The sequence below is a fragment of the Podarcis vaucheri genome (genome assembly GCF_965113315.1).
Source record: "Podarcis vaucheri genome assembly, chromosome: 10".
In the NCBI taxonomy this organism is placed as follows: domain Eukaryota; kingdom Metazoa; phylum Chordata; class Lepidosauria; order Squamata; family Lacertidae; genus Podarcis; species Podarcis vaucheri.
Genome location: NC_138748.1, coordinates 71,171,631 through 71,189,054, shown reverse-complemented (window position 1 = coordinate 71,189,054; position 17,424 = coordinate 71,171,631). Strand labels below are relative to the sequence as shown.

General features: G+C 50.1%; 1 protein-coding gene across 1 annotated transcript in view; it reads right to left on the bottom strand.

The window, feature by feature from the left end:
• The window catches only part of LOC309542338 (cadherin-related family member 5-like), a gene marked incomplete at its 5' end in the record, with an annotated part of 148,159 nt that extends 132,763 nt beyond the window's left edge, over positions 1–15,396 (bottom strand). The window contains 6 exons of the mRNA XM_082241069.1: positions 5,840–5,950; positions 7,677–7,763; positions 10,058–10,150; positions 11,198–11,257; positions 14,220–14,434; positions 15,387–15,396. Coding sequence (XP_082097195.1) covers positions 5,840–5,950; positions 7,677–7,763; positions 10,058–10,150; positions 11,198–11,257; positions 14,220–14,434; positions 15,387–15,396 — 576 coding nt within the window. The remainder of the gene's footprint in view (positions 1–5,839; positions 5,951–7,676; positions 7,764–10,057; positions 10,151–11,197; positions 11,258–14,219; positions 14,435–15,386) is intronic.
• Between the last annotated feature and the right edge of the window lie 2,028 nt (positions 15,397–17,424).

The following is a 17,424-nucleotide window of genomic DNA, read 5'->3' as shown; positions in this document are numbered from 1 at the left end:
GGTGGAGGCAGAGCAGAGCTATTGTGGTCAGTGCTCATGGATGGCCCTCTCCTTCTCTATGAATTTGTCTACTCCTCTTTTAAAGCAATATAATAATTATAATTATTACATGTTTCCCTCGGTGGTAGTGAGAGGAAGATATTTAGCTATCCCAGAATTAGAGCGTCTCTGCAAATGCAGAAAACAGGAACCTGATACTCTAGAGCATATATTCTTTTTCTGTGATTTTGGCAGTTATGCCAGAAAACAATTATTTGAGGCCCTAAAATTTAATAGACAGATTTTTACACAACCAGCTGTTCAGGACCTGCTGGCGGACAGCGATGATCAAATTACTTTAATAGCGGCTGAATTTTTAAGTGCTGTCCATGAAGAAAGAATGGGCCATGATAAAGAGACTTAGTGGTTTTTAATGGTAGGTGATGTTGCTGTGTTATATTATATTATCTCTGTACATCGATTCATTTCTTGGAGTTAAGAATAGGACTAGGATAAATTGTGTTCACTGAGCCCATATTTTATACAGTCTGTATGTGATGTTTGTTTGTTAATGTGTGGTGTGTTATGCCTAATAAAGGATTTATTATTATTATTATTATTATTATTATTATTATTATTATTATTATTAATTTGTACCCCACCCATCTGGCTGGCTTTCCCCTTAGAATTGGGGACACCTGGCTTACTAGCAGTACATGGGTAAAGGGATCTAGGGGTCTTAGTGGATCACAAGCTTGACATGAGTCAACAGTGTGATGCAGCAGCAAAAAAAGCTAACGCTATTCTAGGCTTTATCAATAGAAGTTTAGTGTCCGGATCAAGGGAAGTCATAGTCCCACTCTATATTGCCTTGGTCAGACCACAGCTGGAATACTATGTCTAATTCTGAGAACCACAATTTAGGAATGATGTTGACAAGCTGGAAGGTGTGCAGAGGAGGACAGCCAAGATGATCACGGGTCTGATGGACTATATGGAACTGGCGGAAATGACTGGCAGAATCCGAGACCAGGGAGAAGAGTCGGTGGAAGAAGACTGGAAAAAGTTTAAAGACTATTTACAGAAATACTGTAAAATTAATGAATGTTAGAAAAATGTTGGAATGAAGTTATATGGCTTTAGTAGAAATGTTATAAGGAATTAAGTATAAATAGAGAATTAAAGGAAAAAATAAGGTTAGAATGAGTTAAGACAATTATAGGATAGAAAACAGAGGAAGATGGAAAGGAATTGCTGAAACAATTAACAGAAGTGGAATACAAAAAGGGAGGTGTGAGGAGGTCGTGGAAATAAGTGAATGAAAGATGGGATAATGAAATTGTTTATTTTTTTCTTTTTGTTTTGTTAGTTTAATGTGTTTAATGTCAATGTTATGTAGTGTTTATGTATTGTATTGTATTGTATTGTTTTTCTAGCGTTTAAATTGTTGGAAAAGTAATAAATATTATTTAAAAAAAAAAAGATGATCAAGGCTCTGGAAACTAAGCCTGATGAGGAACAGTTGAAGGAGCTGGGGATGTTTAGCCTGGAAAAGAACAGACTGAGAGGAGATATGAGAGCTGTTTTCCAATATCTTAAGGGCAGTTACGCGGAAAAAGGAAAAAGCTTGTTTTCTCCTGCTCCGGAGGGTCAGACTCGAACCCATTACGATTTGTTATTTACAGTGGACGCTCGGGTTGCGAACGTGATCCGTGCAGGATGCACGTTTGCAACCCGCAGAGTACGTAAACCCGCAGCGGCGCGTCTGCGCACAGTGCTTCTGCGCATGCATGACTGCCAAAACCCGGAAGTAACCCGCTCTGGCACATCCAGGTTTCAGCAGTCCGTAACCCCAAAAAACGAAACCTGAAGCATCTGTAACCTGAGGTATGACTGTACAGTGGTACCTCGGGTTACACACGCTTCAGGTTACATACGCTTCAGGTTACGGACTCCACTAACGCAGAAATAGTGCTTCAGGTTAAGAACTTTGCTTCAGGATGATAAATTGTGCACCGGCGGTGTGGCAGCAGTGGGAGGCCCCATTAGCTAAAGTGGTGCTTCAGGTTAAGAACTGACCTCCAGAACGAATTAAGTACTTAACCCGAGGTACCACTGTACTCTGTACTCTATGGTGCTGGAGGAGACTCTTGAGAGTCCCATGGACTGCAAGAAGATCAAACCTCTCCATTCTTAAGGAAATCAGCCCTGAGTGCTCACTGGAAGGACAGATCGTGAAGCTGAGGCTCCAAGACTTTGGCCACCTCATGAGAAGAGAAGACTCCCTGGAAAAGACCCTGATGTTGGGAAAGATGGAGGGCACAAGGAGAAGGGGACGACAGAGGACGAGATGGTTGGATGGTGTTCTTGAAGCTACCAGCATGAGTTTGACCAAACTGCGGGAGGCAGTGGAGGACAGAAGTGCCTGGCGTGCTCTGGTCCAGGGGGGTCACGAAGAGGCGGACACGACTAAACGACTAAACAACAACACCACTGTATTTTGGTTGGATAATGTTCTCGAAGCTACCAGCATGAGTTTAACCGAACTGCGGGAGGCAGTGGAAGACAGGAGGGCCTGGTGTGCTCTGGTCCAGGGGGTCACGAAGAGTCGGACACGACTAAACGACTAAACAACAACCACCACTGTATTTTAAAAAGCTAATCTGGTAAAGCAAAATGGGAGCAAAGGAAAGCAGGATGCGATTTTTGTAAACCGCTTTGAGGTCTTCTGACCATGCAGTGGTAGGACTCGAACCCATGGCTTTGGGGAGAATCAGGAAGAATTTTCGGACAGTAAGAGCTGTCCGACAGGGGAACAGTCTCCCTTGGGAAGTTGTGGACTCTCCATCCTCTGAGGTTTTTAAGCAGACATTGGATGGCCATCTGTCCTGGATGCTTTAGCTGAGATTCCTGAATTGTGTGGGGGGGGGTGGACTAGATAACTCTTAGGGTCCCTTCCAACTTTCTACAAAATCAGAACGAATGCTCATTGAACAGCAAAGCAGCTTCCTGCAAACGAATCGCGGCAAAGGCTCTCCGAACACGTCAGACGGAAGCCCCGGCGTTGAGCCGCAGAGCCCGTAACACACCTGCAGGCACGTGGCGTGGCTTGGCTGCCCCAGGGCACCCCTGAAGGGCACCCGGCTCAGAAGCAAACCAGCAAGAAGGGCAAGGAGGAAGACACAGGACGGGCCTCGTGCAAGGGACGGTGGCGCTGGGCACCTTGCCACCTGGAGAGCAGCCCAAGTGCTTGGCGGGGCAGGTGTGGGCGATGCAGAAGGGCTGGCGCAAAACCGGGGGCACACGTCGTTTGGGCAAAGAGGGGGTGAGCCGTGCAGATGGCGGGGGGCGCCTCTTGGCATTCCTGGGGCCACGAGGGGATGGGGGCCAGCGATGGATGCAGCGAATTGCCGCTTGACGTTAGCCCTCTTAGGGAAATTAAAAGAAGGGGGGAGAGATTTAAGCCATTAGCCCTGAAGGGGGGGAGCTGACAGGATCACGTCACCCCCAATTAGCCGGCTTAGGGAGGCCCAGGCGGCTGTTAATGAGCCGGTGAGCGGCGGGGAGGGGGTGTGTGCCTGAAAATAGCTGCCCACACGGAAAAGCCTCCTGGTCTCTCCGAAAAGCCTCGCTCTCTGCAATTGCTTAGGTTTAAGTGGTGATTCCCGCAGTTGGACGAGACAACCTTCTGACAGTCTTCCCCGACCTGGTGCCCGTTTTGGCCGACGTCTCCGCCCAGCACGGCACGTGCGTCTCGAGGGCGCCGTCTTGGTGAAGGCTGCCCTGGCCACCCCATGGTTGCCTGGCAGCAGACCAAAGGAAGTCTCGTTCATCGTGGAGTGCAGACTGTAGAACTCACTGCCACATGAACAGCATTAAAAGAGGACCGGGTGAGGGAAAGCTCACAATGGCTGTGCTCTCATTCCTGCGTCACACGGGGTTGGGCATCTGATTGTCGTGGGTTGCTCTTCCGGCTTTTGCTTCCGACTGGACGGGCTGTTGGCCTGATCCAGAAGGCTTGTCTTGGAGTCATCGAATTGGAGAGTTGAAAGGGACCCTCAGGGGTCATCTATTCCAACCCCCCACAATGCAGAAATCTCAGCTAAAGCGTCCGGGACAGGTAGCCACCCAACCTCTGCTTAAAAACCTCCAAGGAAGGAGAGTCCACCACCTCCCGAGGAAGCCCATTCCACTGCCAAACATCTCTTACCATCAGCAATGTCCAGGCAACACAATGACCATGTACATACGCAATAGACAATCTTTATAGAATTCCTTCAAACCATAACAAGGACAAAATGAAATCTTTAGGCTCAAAGTCTCTGGAAATCTTTAAATGAAGTACCAGATTTGTGGAACACGGGTGGCGCTGTGGGTTAAACCACAGAGTCTAGGACTTGCCGATCAGAAGGTCAGCGGTTCGAATCCCCACGACGGGGTGAGCTCCCGTTGCTCGGTCCCTGCTCCTGCCCACCTAGCAGTTCGAAAGCACGTCAAAGCGCAAGTAGATAAATAGGTACCGCTGTGGCAGGAAGGTAAACAGCATTTCCGTGTGCTGCTCTGGTTTCGCCAGAAGCGGCTTAGTCATGCTGGCCACATGACCTGGAAGCTGTACGCCGGCTCCCTCAGCCAATAAAGCGAGATGAGCGCCGCAACCCCAGAGTCGGCTGCGACTGGACCTAATGGTCAGGGGTCCCTTTACCTTTATCAGACTTTGTACGATGAAAGACAAGCTGTGAAGCTTTGTGTCTTCAGCAAATATGATGTCCAACACTGAACAGTGATTCTGGATATTGACTACTGTTTTGTAGAATTCTTCATCAGCGTGGTGGGAGGATATAGAATTGTTTCATAAGCCCATCTTATTTCAATTGAATGTATGTAAATGAAAATATCAAATGCTGTGGAACAGTGCTCATGTAATAATGTAGTCACTGCTGACATAGAATTCTACGAAACAGTAGTCAATATCCGGAATCACTGTTCAGTGTTGGACATCATATTTGCTGAACACACAAAGCTTCACAGCTTGTCTTTCATCGTACAAAGTCTGGTACCTCGCTTCATTTAAAGATTTCCAGAGACTTCGAGACTAAAGATTTCATTTTGTACTTGTTATGGTTTGAAGGAATTCTATAAAGATCTATTACATATGTACGTGGTCATCGTGTTGCCGCTGAAACCTAGAAGTAACCCATTTCAGTACTTCCGGGTTTTGGCGGTCTGTAACCCAAAAAAATGCAACCTGAAGTGTCTGTAACCCGAGGTATGACTGTACAGTGGTACCTCGGGTTAAGTACTTAATTCATTCCGGAGGTCCGTTCTTAACCTGAAACTGTCCTTAACCTGAAGCACCACTTTAGCTAATGGGGCCTCCTGCTGCCGCTGTGCTGCTGGAGCACGATTTCTGTTCTCATCCTGAAGCAAAGTTGTTAACCTGAAACACTATTTCTGGGTTAGTGGAGTCTGTAACCTGAAGCGTATGTAACCTGAAGCGTATGTAACCCGAGGTACCACTGTAGAACCCATTTTATTTCTGTAACTGCAAGTTATTTTAAACTGGTCTTAACATTTTAACATTCAAAATCTCGTGAGCCAGCCTAGGGTCTTAGAGTGGGATATTAATAAGAATAATGTGTTCGAATTCTGCTCCCCAAAGGCATCCGGTTGGGCGCTGTGAGAATAGCATGCCATTGGCCTCATCCGGCAGGTTTTTCTTATGTTCTTACGAGGTGCCGAGAACACAGGCACTGGCAGGAATCCTGGTGTGTGGGAGCAGCGAGGGGCACCAGCGAAAAGAGGATTCGGCCCTTGTGGGTGCCCCCCCATGCCACCCCCAATCTCCCGCTCCCCTCCTCACCACGGCATGGATCACAAACTCCAGATGTCTCTTGGTCTCAAAATCCAACGCTTTGCCCAGCACAATCCTCCCGCTGTTGGGCAGGTCGATCCGGAAATATTTGGCGTCCGCCTGGAAGTTCAAAGTGGGGTGGTAGCAGTGCAGCTGGCACGGCAGATGCCCACAGAGGGTGGCAAGCCCGGCATCCCTCCGGGTCCCCTCTCCCAAAGGCGCTTCTCCCGCCCGCTCACCCCTTGCCCCGCAAATCCATTTCCTCCACCCGCAGAGGTTTTGGCCGTAATCTACGCCCACGGCCAGGTCTAGGTGTCCTTGTTCTCCCCAGCTAATCCCACGCCCACGCTGGCGTTGCCATGGAACAAAGGGGGTCAGCGAGGGTTGGGCAAGCGCTCTGCGGCCGTACGGTTCTGGCCGAGCGAGGGCCGGGCACCGGCCAACTCAGCCAAGGCTCCAGCACAAAATGGTGCCAACGCCTCTGCTTTGCTTTCCGCTGCCGGCGACCAGTTTGGTGCTGGTAGGACGGAAGCTTGGGAGCTGAACAGCAGGTGGCGCCAGAGCAGACAGAAGGAGACCCACAACGTTTTTGCTGATGCGGTTGCGCTCTGCGTGGTTGGTGGGGAAATGGACGCATAAACAGAGAGGGGAGCAGTCAGAAGGGACTGCCCAAGATCTTGCACTGACCCAGGGAGATCTCACACAACCTTCCCTGAGGAAGGTGGTAGGGTTTAAAAAGTTCTCTCCGTGCCTGGGTTTGCATGACCTGGCCTGGGGGTTGGACTAGATGACCCTCGGGTCCCTTCCAAGTCTATAGTTCTGTGATTCCCACAGCCAACTAAGATAGGGACAGTCACCTAGGGGCATTTCTGGGGGTTTGCCCAGAGTGCAATTTTGCCCCCGGAAAGTAATCCTGGCACATGTTGCGGGGTTGCCTATAATAGTTGTAGTAGTAGTAGTCATAATAATAATAATAATTTATTTATATCCTGCCCATCTGGCTGGGTTTCCCCAGCCACTCTGGGCGGCTCCAAAAACTAAATATTAAAAACACAATAAAACATCAAACATTAAAAACTTCGCTAAAGAGGGCTGCCTTCAGATGTCTTCTAAAAGTCATAGTTGTTTATTTCCTTGACATCTGGTGGGAGGGCGTTCCACAGGGCGGGTGCCACTACCGAGAAGGCCCTCTGCCTGGTTCCCTGTAACTTGGCTTCTCGCAGTGAGGGAACCACCAGAAGGCACTCAAAGCTGGACCTCAGTGTCCGTGCAGAACGATGGGGGTGGAGACGCTCCTTCAGGTATACTGGGCTGAGGCCATTTAGGGCTTTAAAGGTCAGCACCAACACTTTGAATTGTGCCTGGAAACATACTGGGAGCCAATGCAGGTCTTTCAGGACCAGTGTTATGTGGTCTCGGCGGCTGTTCCCAGTCACCAATCTAGCTGCCGCATTCTGGATTAGTTATAGTTTCCGGGTCACCTTCAAAGGTAGAGCGCACGTAGAGCGCAGTGCGGTAGTCCAAGTAGGAGCTAACCAGAGCATGCACCACTCTGGCGAGACTCCGCAGGCAGATAGGGTCTCATCCTGCATACCAAATGGAGCTGCTAGACAGCTGCCCTGGACACAGAATTGGCCTACGCCTCCATGGACAGCTGTGAGTCCAAAATGACCCACAGGCTGCACACCTGGTCTTTGGTGCAGCGGGGAGGTCGGTACACCAAAAGGAATCCTGTACAGCCCCTATTGCCCAACATCCAGAACATTTATACTAAAATTAAAGTAATCCCCAGGCCCAACTAAAAGTTCATCTTCCTCCTCCCGGTGGCCTTGGGGAGAGGACTCACCGACGTGCCGTCGATCACGTACATGAGGGTGTCGCCATCGGCGTCCTCCGCCTGGGTGCTGAAGATCACGGAGTGGGGGGCAGCCAGCTGGGGACGAGAGGGTGGGAGAGCAGGCTTAGGTGGGAAGTCGGGCCTAGTGGGAGGAGTCCTCCTTACCAACTCTCTCATCCTTCCTGGGTTATGGCAATAAAACGTACCATATTTTTCTTTCCATAAGACACACCTGACCATAAGATGCACCTAGTTTTTAGAGGAGGAAAGGGGGAAAGCCCCATTTTGGGGGGGATCAGCTCAAAGTTGTTGAGCTTACTTTGCAAAGGGGAAAAATCCTGTTTTTATGGGGTTCAACTCACAGTTCCGCAGCTTCTTTAGGCAAGGAAAGGGAGCCATTTCTACAGTTTCCAGATAGATAATCTAATCAGCCATTCCCATGGGGAAACAAACGGCCTCCGTCTGCAGAACATTCAACAATGGAGGCCTGGGCAAGGGGCGGAAAGGGAGCCAGCGACCGACCACACATTCGACCCATAAGATGCACAGACATTTCCCTTTACTTTTTAGGAGGAAAAAAGTGTGTCTTATGGAGCGAAAAATACGGTACCCAGGCTGCTTAGGGAACCTCATCCCTCAAATGCAGGGGTACCAGTGGTGTCTCATCTGCCCACCGTAAACGGGAAACACTCTTTTTCGTCACAATATCGGGTTTCTCAGGACTAGCCTTTTCCACCTCGGTTTAGCAGTTAAGTCATGCACTAAGAACCAAGGAGACCCGCGTTCAAATCCTCACGCCGCTATCAAAGCATAGCTGTCAACTTACAGATTTGAAAATAAGGGCCCAGCAGCCTCGAAAATAAGGGATCAGCAGTCAAAATAAGGGATTTTCAGAGCACAGGTAGGTTCGACTTCTGAGCCCCTCAGAGCCAAAGGCAGAAAGCCCAGGTGTAGCCAAACGAAGCCTCAAGCGGTGGTTCCCACAGCGCAGCAACCCGGCAAAGGGGATGCAGCAAGGAAAACTACCGCCACCTCTCCGCTGGGAAGCGCTGAGCAAAGGCGAGTCCCCAGGCAACGTGGCCGATTTGATCGGCACCAGGCATGCAAGCTCCACCCCCCAGTCGTTCTTAGACTCCTTATTGGGTGAGCAACACAGCCGAGCAACACAGTTGGAGCCTCCCTCCTCCCTGGCCGGCAGGGAGGGAGGGAGAGGAGCTGCTTCCTTTGAAACCCGGGAAATTTAAGGGACATCATCCATAAGGGACAGCAGTGGGACACGGCGCTGGGATAAGGGACTTTCCCGCCAAATAAGGGACGGTTGACAGCTATGTATCAAAGATTTACTGATTTACCTCCGGCGGGTGCGCCAAGTTGACCCAGCATGTGGGGGGCAGCAGCTGTTGCACATTGATGATGTCACAAGCACAAAGCTCTGCCCCACCCCCACGGTCGGGCCATGCCTGCCAGGATACTCTGGAAATCACGCCGGGGGCCACAGAGGGCGAAAATCACCCTCTAAGCTGCTCACCTTCACCTGGCACACCTGTGCTTGCCCAGGGGTGATGGGGATGATGCCCCCCTCAATATTGGGTGAAGGGTCTCAGCCCCCTGCCTCAAAATATTGAGTGGGGTTAAGCTCTTTCTATCCAGCGGCCTGACCTCAGGTCAGTCACTAATATCGCTCAGGGCTGTTGGGAAGATAAAATGGCTACAGGTATGCAGAGAACCGAATCTTATTCTTGGAGGAAGATAATAATAATAATAATAATAATAATAATAATAATAATAATAATTTATTTATACCCCGCCCTTCCCGGTTCAGATAACCGGGCTCAGGGCAGCTAACAACAAATTTAAAACACTTAATTGATGCAACAAAAAACAGCATAAAATAGAGTATAAAACGTGAATAACGATAAATTCAGAATTCAAAAATCAGTTTAGGGGGGAAATCCATCCAGTAAACATTAGATGATCCCCAGGGCTAGCTGGCTAAATTTGGGCCAGCGAGGAGAACAGGGGAGAATTAGCTGTGGGATCCCAGAGCGGGTAATCTTCATAAAAAGGGGAGGGGGAGGGAAGGAAGGGGAATAAAAGATCAGGCTAAGTTCAAATTGAAAGCCAGGCAGAATAGCTCTGTCTCACAGGCCCTGAGGAATGAAGTTCAATCCTGCAGGGCCCTGGTCTCCTGGGACAGAGCATTCCACCAGGTCGGAGCCATCACTGAGAAGGCCCTGGCCCTGGTGGAGGATAGTCTGACTTCCTTAGGGCCCGGGACCTCTAAACTATGGTTATTCATAGACCTTCAAGTATTTCCTTAAGCTTGGTATTTCTCCTCTCGAGTCCCCTGTTCTGGGCCCTCCAGTCCCGGCCGGGTGCCAGGCACTCACCTCGCTGATGTTCTGCGTCAAAATGGTGTCCTCCTGGAACCGCGGCTTGTTGTCGTTCTCGTTCATCACCTGGACAATGATCCTGTACTCAGCCTGCCAGGGAAGAAGAGGGTGTTGTGAGGGGTTTTCCCTCGAGCGCCGCCTGCCTCGGAAAACTATAGTTCCCTTTGCTGGGAGGAATGGGGGCGGGGAGAGGACTGCGCCCTGGAGTTCGGAGATGGGGATCACTGAGAGCAACGCAACAGTGGGTCCCCCGATGATCTTGGATCTCGATTTACGATTTTGTGCTCCACTTTGCAGCAAGGCTCCCATGGGAGAAGGGTCACAGGGCGCCAGAGCTACAGGAGACGACTGTCTGGATCCGCACCATGCATTTAAAGCTCTACAACACTACTTTGGGCAGTCACGGCTTCCCCAAAAGAATCTCGGGAACTGTAGTTTGCTGAGGTGACCCTCCCAGGACTACAGGCCCCCAAAGAGGCTTAACACCCAACCCTTCTTCCCAGGGAATGCTGGGAACTGTAGTTCTGTGAGTGGAACATGCGTCTCCTAACAACTCACAGCATCCTTAACAAACTACAGTTCCCAAGGTTCTCGGCCATTTCAAGGGGTGTGGTCCTGCTGCAAATGTATCTCCATCACCCTCAGATTTTAATCGCATTGTTTTTTGGAGCCCTAGGTTCTCACAGCAGGAGATATTAATAATAATAGTAATAAGGATGATGACAACAATAGTTTGAGAGGGAGGTTTGTATCGGGGACAGGACTCAGCGAGTTTGTGTAGAAAATGGCCTTGCCAAATGAAGGTAAAATTTGCATTCGGGGCCCCACCCTTTTTTATGTTTGCGCACACACACCCCCATGGCGGCCCTCCAGGACGACAAAGGGCAAGTCTCTCCTTGCTCGAATTCCCCTTGGAAACATTTGTGGCCTGCCTCACAAGGCTGGTGTGCGCGTTGTCAGCAAAACCAGGGCCGTAAAGCACTTTGTAAGCAGCAGCCAGAGCCATGCTAAGCAGGAGACCGGGCAAGAGGTGCCAAAGGAAATCGAGCTTGAAAAGGGGAGTTTTAAGATCCTGCCCAGGATGTAGGAATGCCTAATAAATAAAATAATAATATAATAAAATGCAATGTTTTGTACCGGCGAGAAGCCGTCTTCTGCGCATATGAAGGAGACCATCAGAACAGGAGTTTCCAACGCCTGGAAGAGAGAAAAATAAAGGGAGAGCGTCACCCTGACATCATTTATGCATCTCTTTCCTCAACTTTGCAAATGCAGAATTGCTATTTTTAAAAAATCGCTATTAATTAGTGGCGCCTGCCCTGTGGAATGCCCTCCCAGAAGATGTCAAGGCAATAAACAACCATTTTACTTTTAAAGACAACTGAAGGCGGCCCTGTTTAGGGAAGTTATAATGTCTGACGCTGTATTGTTTTTAATATTTGGTTGGAAGCAGTCCAGAGTGGCTGGGGAAACTCAGCCAGATGGGCGGGGTATAAATAAATTATTATTATTATTATTATTATTATTATGCTCACCGATGGTTCCTCATCATTCTGGGGTTGGGGAGAGGATAAGAGGGGCGTTGCAGGGCTCTCCTAGGCCTGGTGTCGTACAACAATTTTATAAATGGCTTGGATAAAAGGAATTGAGAAGATGCTCATCACATTTGCAGGTGGTATCAAACTGGGAGGGGTAGCTAATAATAATAATAACAATAAATTATTATTTATACCCCGCCCATCTGAATGGGCCTCCCCAGCCACTCTGGGCGGCTTCCATAAAAACCAAAAATACAGTAAAATATCACACGTTAAAAACTTCCCTGAACAGGGCTGCCTTAAGATGTCTTCTGAATGTCATCGCTTTGACATCTGCTGGAAGGGCGCTCCACAGGGCGGGCGCCACTACCGAGAAGGCTGGTAGAAGGCCTGGTTCCCTGTAGCTTTGCTTCTCGCAATGAGGGAACCGCCAGGAGACCCTCGGCGCTGGACCTCAGCGTCCGGGCAGAATGATGGGGGTGGAGACGCTCCTTCAGGTATACTGGACCGAGGCCGTTTAGGGCTTTAAAGGTCAGCACCAACCCTTTGAATTGTGCTCAGAAACGTACTGGGAGCCAATGTAGGTCTTTCAAGACCGGTGTTATATGGTCTCGGCGGCCGCCCCCAGTCACCAGTCTAGCTGCCGCATTCTGGATTAGTCACCTTCAAAGGTAGCCCCACGTAGAGTGCATTGCAGTAGTCCAAGCGGGAGATAACCAGAGCATGCACCACTCTGGCGAGACAGTCCGCAGGCAGATAGGGTCTCAGCCTACGTACCAGATGGAGCTGGTAAACAGCTGCCCTGGACACAGCTAAGGCCGCAGAAGACAGAATCGGGATTTAGGACGGCCTTAAAGATTAGAGAACAGGGCCAGAAGTAACTTAATGGATCTCAGTAGGGACGCGGGTGGCGCTGTGGTCTAAACCAGTGTTTCCCAAACGTTTTTGGGCAACGGCACACCTGTTTACTGAAAAAAAATCTCGCAGCACACCACCATTAAAGCCCCGCCCCATGACGTCAGCGCGCAGCGTCACGCCGGGAGGGACGCACAAAAGTGAAAGTTTTTTCCCTCCCCCTTGCCGGGGAACCTCCAAGCTTTGGGGGTGGGAGGAGGCAGCAGAGCGAGGGACTGAGGGACGGTGGCAACTGAGGCGACGGCGGCTGTTGTGGTGGTGGCGGCGATAGCGGGCGGAGGAGGGGGCGGCGGCGGGGCTTGAGGAGCCGTCGCCGGGAGTTGCTGCTGCTGTTGTTGCTGCTGCTGCCCGGACATGCCGGCCTCCTCCTCCTCCGCTGTCTCGCGCTCCTCCCTTTTGCACGCGCTGCCCCGCCGCTCGGCACCACCACCGCGGAGCCGCCCCCGGCTCGACGCGGATCCTCGCCGCCGCCTCAGTTGCCGCCGTCCCTCAGTCCCTCGCTCGGAATTCAGCTCGGAATTCAGCCTGAGGAAAACCCCAAGTCCCCACATTTCTAGTTTCCCGCGCCCTTTAAAGGGCGATACGAGCCCCACGGCAGGCAGGCAGGCAGAGCTGGGAAGGGGGTTTCCAGGGGACACGGCAGCTCCTCGAAAGGCTTCTCTCAGCTGCGCTCAATCCGCCTCGGAGAGGATTTCCCCTCCGGTCCCATGCGTTCGTTTGGGGGAGCCCTCCGGCTGCTCCCTCTCCCGCCGCGCAGGAGCGATGCCTCTCTCTGGCTCTCCCTCCGCGCAGGCTGAGGGAGGGAGGGAGGTGCGCGTGTGACCCATCTCTGCTGGGAGACCAAACCCAGCGAGGCAGAGTCGCGCGGAGGCGCCCAGGCAGCGCTGCCGGCTGCGAGGAGGAGCGCCAGGCAGCAGCAGGAGGCGCGGCCTCTCCTCGCCGCCGCCGCCCCGCCTCTCGACGCCCGACTCGCCCGCCTCCCTCCAGGCATCTCGCGGCACACGAGGCAACGTCTCACGGCACACTCGTGTGCCGCGGAACACCGGTTGGGAAACACTGGTCTAAACCACAGAGCCTAGGGCTTGCCGATAAGAAGCTAACAGGAACAGTGGTCAGGGATGATGGGAACTGTACTCCAAAACATCTGGAGGGTCAAAGGTTGCCTATGCCTGATGTAAGTCATGGGCCCCGCCTGCTACCCTGCTCCCTAAAATATCACTGCTTTGCTCCTTTCTATGGTGCTCTGGGTAAAACCACAGAGAGTAGGACTTGCTGATCAGAAGGTCAGCGGTTCGAATCCCTGCGATGGGGTGAGCTCCTGTTGCTCGGTCCCAGCTCCTGCCAACCTACCAGTTTGAAAGCACAAAGTGCAAGTAGATAAGTAGGTACCGCACCGGCGGGAAGGTAAACTGTGTTTCGCTGCGCTGCTCTGGTTCTCCAGAAGCGGCTTAGTCATGCTGGCCACTTGACCCAGAAGCCAGTAAAGCAAGATGAGCACCGAAACCCCAAAGTTGGCCACGACTGGACCTAATGGTCAGGGGTCCCTTTACCTTTAAGGAAGCTATAGCTTAGGACCCTACTCTCTTGGGGAGATTCGAACCGCCAACCTTCTGATTGGCAAGCCCTAGGCTCTATGGTTTAACCCACAGCGCCACCTGTGTCTTAGCTTATACGTAAATCCGGCACTGGACGGGAGCAACACTCACCTCTCGGTCCAACACCTTTTCCTCGGAGACATTCAGCCGCACAGCCTTTCCGTCCAAGTAGAACCAATCGGCATCGATCCCGCCCAAGGTCAGGTGGACGGCGTCGCCCTCAGGATCGCCGGACACCATTAACCGGCAGACCAAGGTGCCGTAGGGACTGTTCTCCGGGATCTCAGTGAAGATGTTGCTTCCACCGCTGCACTGGTCAGCAACCGCTGGCAATCCCAGAGGAAAAAGGGACAGGTCAGACCCCACCGCTGAGAATTTCACAGGAACGAAAATGTAACACCACCCACGATAATAGAATGGGAGACTTTTACGACTGAATACCTCAAGCTGGCAAAGCTGAAGGGGAAAGCGAGAGGGCTCCCGAACCAGAAAGTAATACAAAGGATGGAAAATATTCAAGGGTGTTAACAGAGAAATCTGAGGGCCCCCGGACAAAAAAAACAAGGACACCAGCCAGGAATACCAGAGCAAAACAGCAGCCAGTAGGCTTGTTCTTGATTGAAGACTGTCGCGACAGGACTCCCACCTTCCTCAAGGTGGAACAAGATGGAAGCCCAGAACAAAAGAGAACCCAAAATTTTATAACTGCTAATCCCCATGTTACACCCCTCAAACTACATCACTCATACATCATAGTTACATCATGAAAGGGGAGGTCTGGTGGCAGGAATCTGAGCATCCTGGACCCTGCCCCATGGTTCCCCTTGCCCTCCACCAAACAATCATCAAGTGTAACAAAAGAGACATTTACATTTCCCTGTTTCCCAGCCAAGTTCATCACACTCTTTTGTCTTCATCTGGGTTTGTTATTTCTGGAATGGCTACCTGTCTGGCACTCAGGTATCAGGATGCCAGGGATTATCACTCAGGCAGAGGGGCTGCTGAGTAGCTGAGCTCACAGGTCTAGATGAATTTCTGAAGTTTTCCCAGTGAGCCAGTACATAGAGACATTGATCTGTGAATTCTTACATTTGGTATTGGGCAGCAAAGGCCCTTTGAATAGATAGGAAGAAACTGCGATGAAGTGTTTTGTGGGGACAAATCACAAAAGTCACAAAAGTGATGGTGCTGGTTTTGGTAGTGGGCTGCATGTGCATGATATCTGCTGGAGGGGCAACGCTCCCCAACCTATACATAAATTCCTGCAACAAAGATTACCTACAAACATATTGTCCACATAACAATCTCCTTGCGGAATTCAACTGATCCTTGTAAAATGCAATGTGCAAATGTGAATTTGTTGGAGTACACGGAAACAAATCAGGGTAATAGAAGGCTGTGTGTGAAACGTAAATAACAATACAAGTACAATGAGAAGAATTGGAAGTCTTTTATTTAGAAATTCAATGAACAGTTGTATAATAATTCAAATTCTTGTTTTGTATGCCCCCCCCCACTTCTTTATCTTGTCTTAATCTTTTTTTTTCTTTTTAAAAATATTTTTATTAACCAATTTCAACATAGCAATTTATCAATCCTCTTAATCAATTACATTATTCCCCCCCCCACAATCCTCCCTCTCACCCCCACCAAAGACTCAGCTCCCCTCCCTGATTTCTTTACATAGATTGTTTTCTGCATGTTGTAAAATTGTACATATCCTTACTTTATCTATCATAAAGCCAGAAGCAACTTGTGCTGGCCACATGACTCAGAAGCTGTGCGCTGGCTCCCTCGGCCAATAAAGCGAGATGAGCGCCACAACCCCAGAGTCGTCCGCGACTGGACCTAATGGTCAGGGGTCCCTTTACCTTTACTATTGCTTCAAAATTCGTAAACAGAAGACATATAATATGTGCATGGAGTCACAAATAATAGGAATCAAATAAATGTTCCATGAACAGGCATATAGGAGTGGTGAGTCACTATCAAAGATCACTGAGATGGAGGCAAAACGCCTTTCCCCAGTCAGTATTCTGCAAATGCAATGATAGGCGTTCCAAACATAGCAATAGGGTAATAGTTCTCCCAGGATAATGAACTTTTTACATTGTCCACAAAGGTACATCTAATGGCCATGGATCAGCTTATTATTAGCCGATGTGCTGCTGGTTCTTGCCCAGAGCTTTCTGTTTTGCAACACAAATGGAAAGGTCTGGCAGCTGGGAGAACCTGAGGCGGACTGGGGGAGCCTTGTAAATTCGTAGCGTGCTTTAAACCCCTTATCCAAAGCAGCTTGAGCCACAAGCTCTTCCTTCCTGCGTCCACTAAGATTTCTGGACTCATTAACAAGTTTCACCCCCGAACAAAATCCATCTGGTACCCAGTGGTAGAGTTAGATCATTTCAGACTCCGGACTTAATGGTCTTGTTCCCAACAGCCCTGCTTTTAGGTAGTGTTACGGAAATTACGGGGGGGGCACATTTTTAAAGTTGTTAAATGTTACAAATATTATGCATAAAGGTATCCTTTCAACTTGACAGCTCCAGGAAGTTGTTGTTGTTTAGTCATTTAGTTGTGTCCGACTCCATCTGCAGCCCAAGAAAGTAAAATCTCGCACTGCCTCCATTTCTTCCCCTTCTATTTTCCAGGAGGTGATAGGACCAGTGGCCATGATCTTAGTTTTTTTGATGTTGGGGTTTTCTTGGCAGGGATACTGGAGTGGCTTGCCGGTTCCTGCTTACACAGGGAAGTTAGGTAAAGGTAAAGGTACCCCTGCCCGTACGGGCCAGTCTTGACAGACTCTAGGGTTGTGCGCTCATCTCACTCTAGAGGCCGGGAGCCAGCGCTGTCCGCAGACACTTCCAGGTCACGTGGCCAGTGTGACGACGCTGCTCCGGCGAACCGGCACCAGAGCAGCACACAGAAACGCCGTTTACCTTCCCGCTACAAAGCGGTATCTATTTATCTACTTGCACTTAAGTGTGCTTTCGAACTGCTGGGTGGGCAGGAGCTGGGACCGAACGACGGGAGCTCACCCCGCTGCGGGGATTCGAACCGCCGACCATGCGATCGGCAAGTCCTAGGCGCTGAGGTTTTACCCACAGCGCCACCCATGTCCCTTAACAGATAACTTACCCACAGCGCCACCCATGTCCCTTAACTAGGTAACAGGGAAGTTACTTAGCTTTAAAAATCACGTAAAATCAACTCCTTTGCCAGTTTCCTTCATTCCACCACCAATTTGTTTCATTGGCCAAGGACTTGGAAACCACTCGGTCCTGCCATAATCCCTCAAGCGGGAGGTCATGTACTC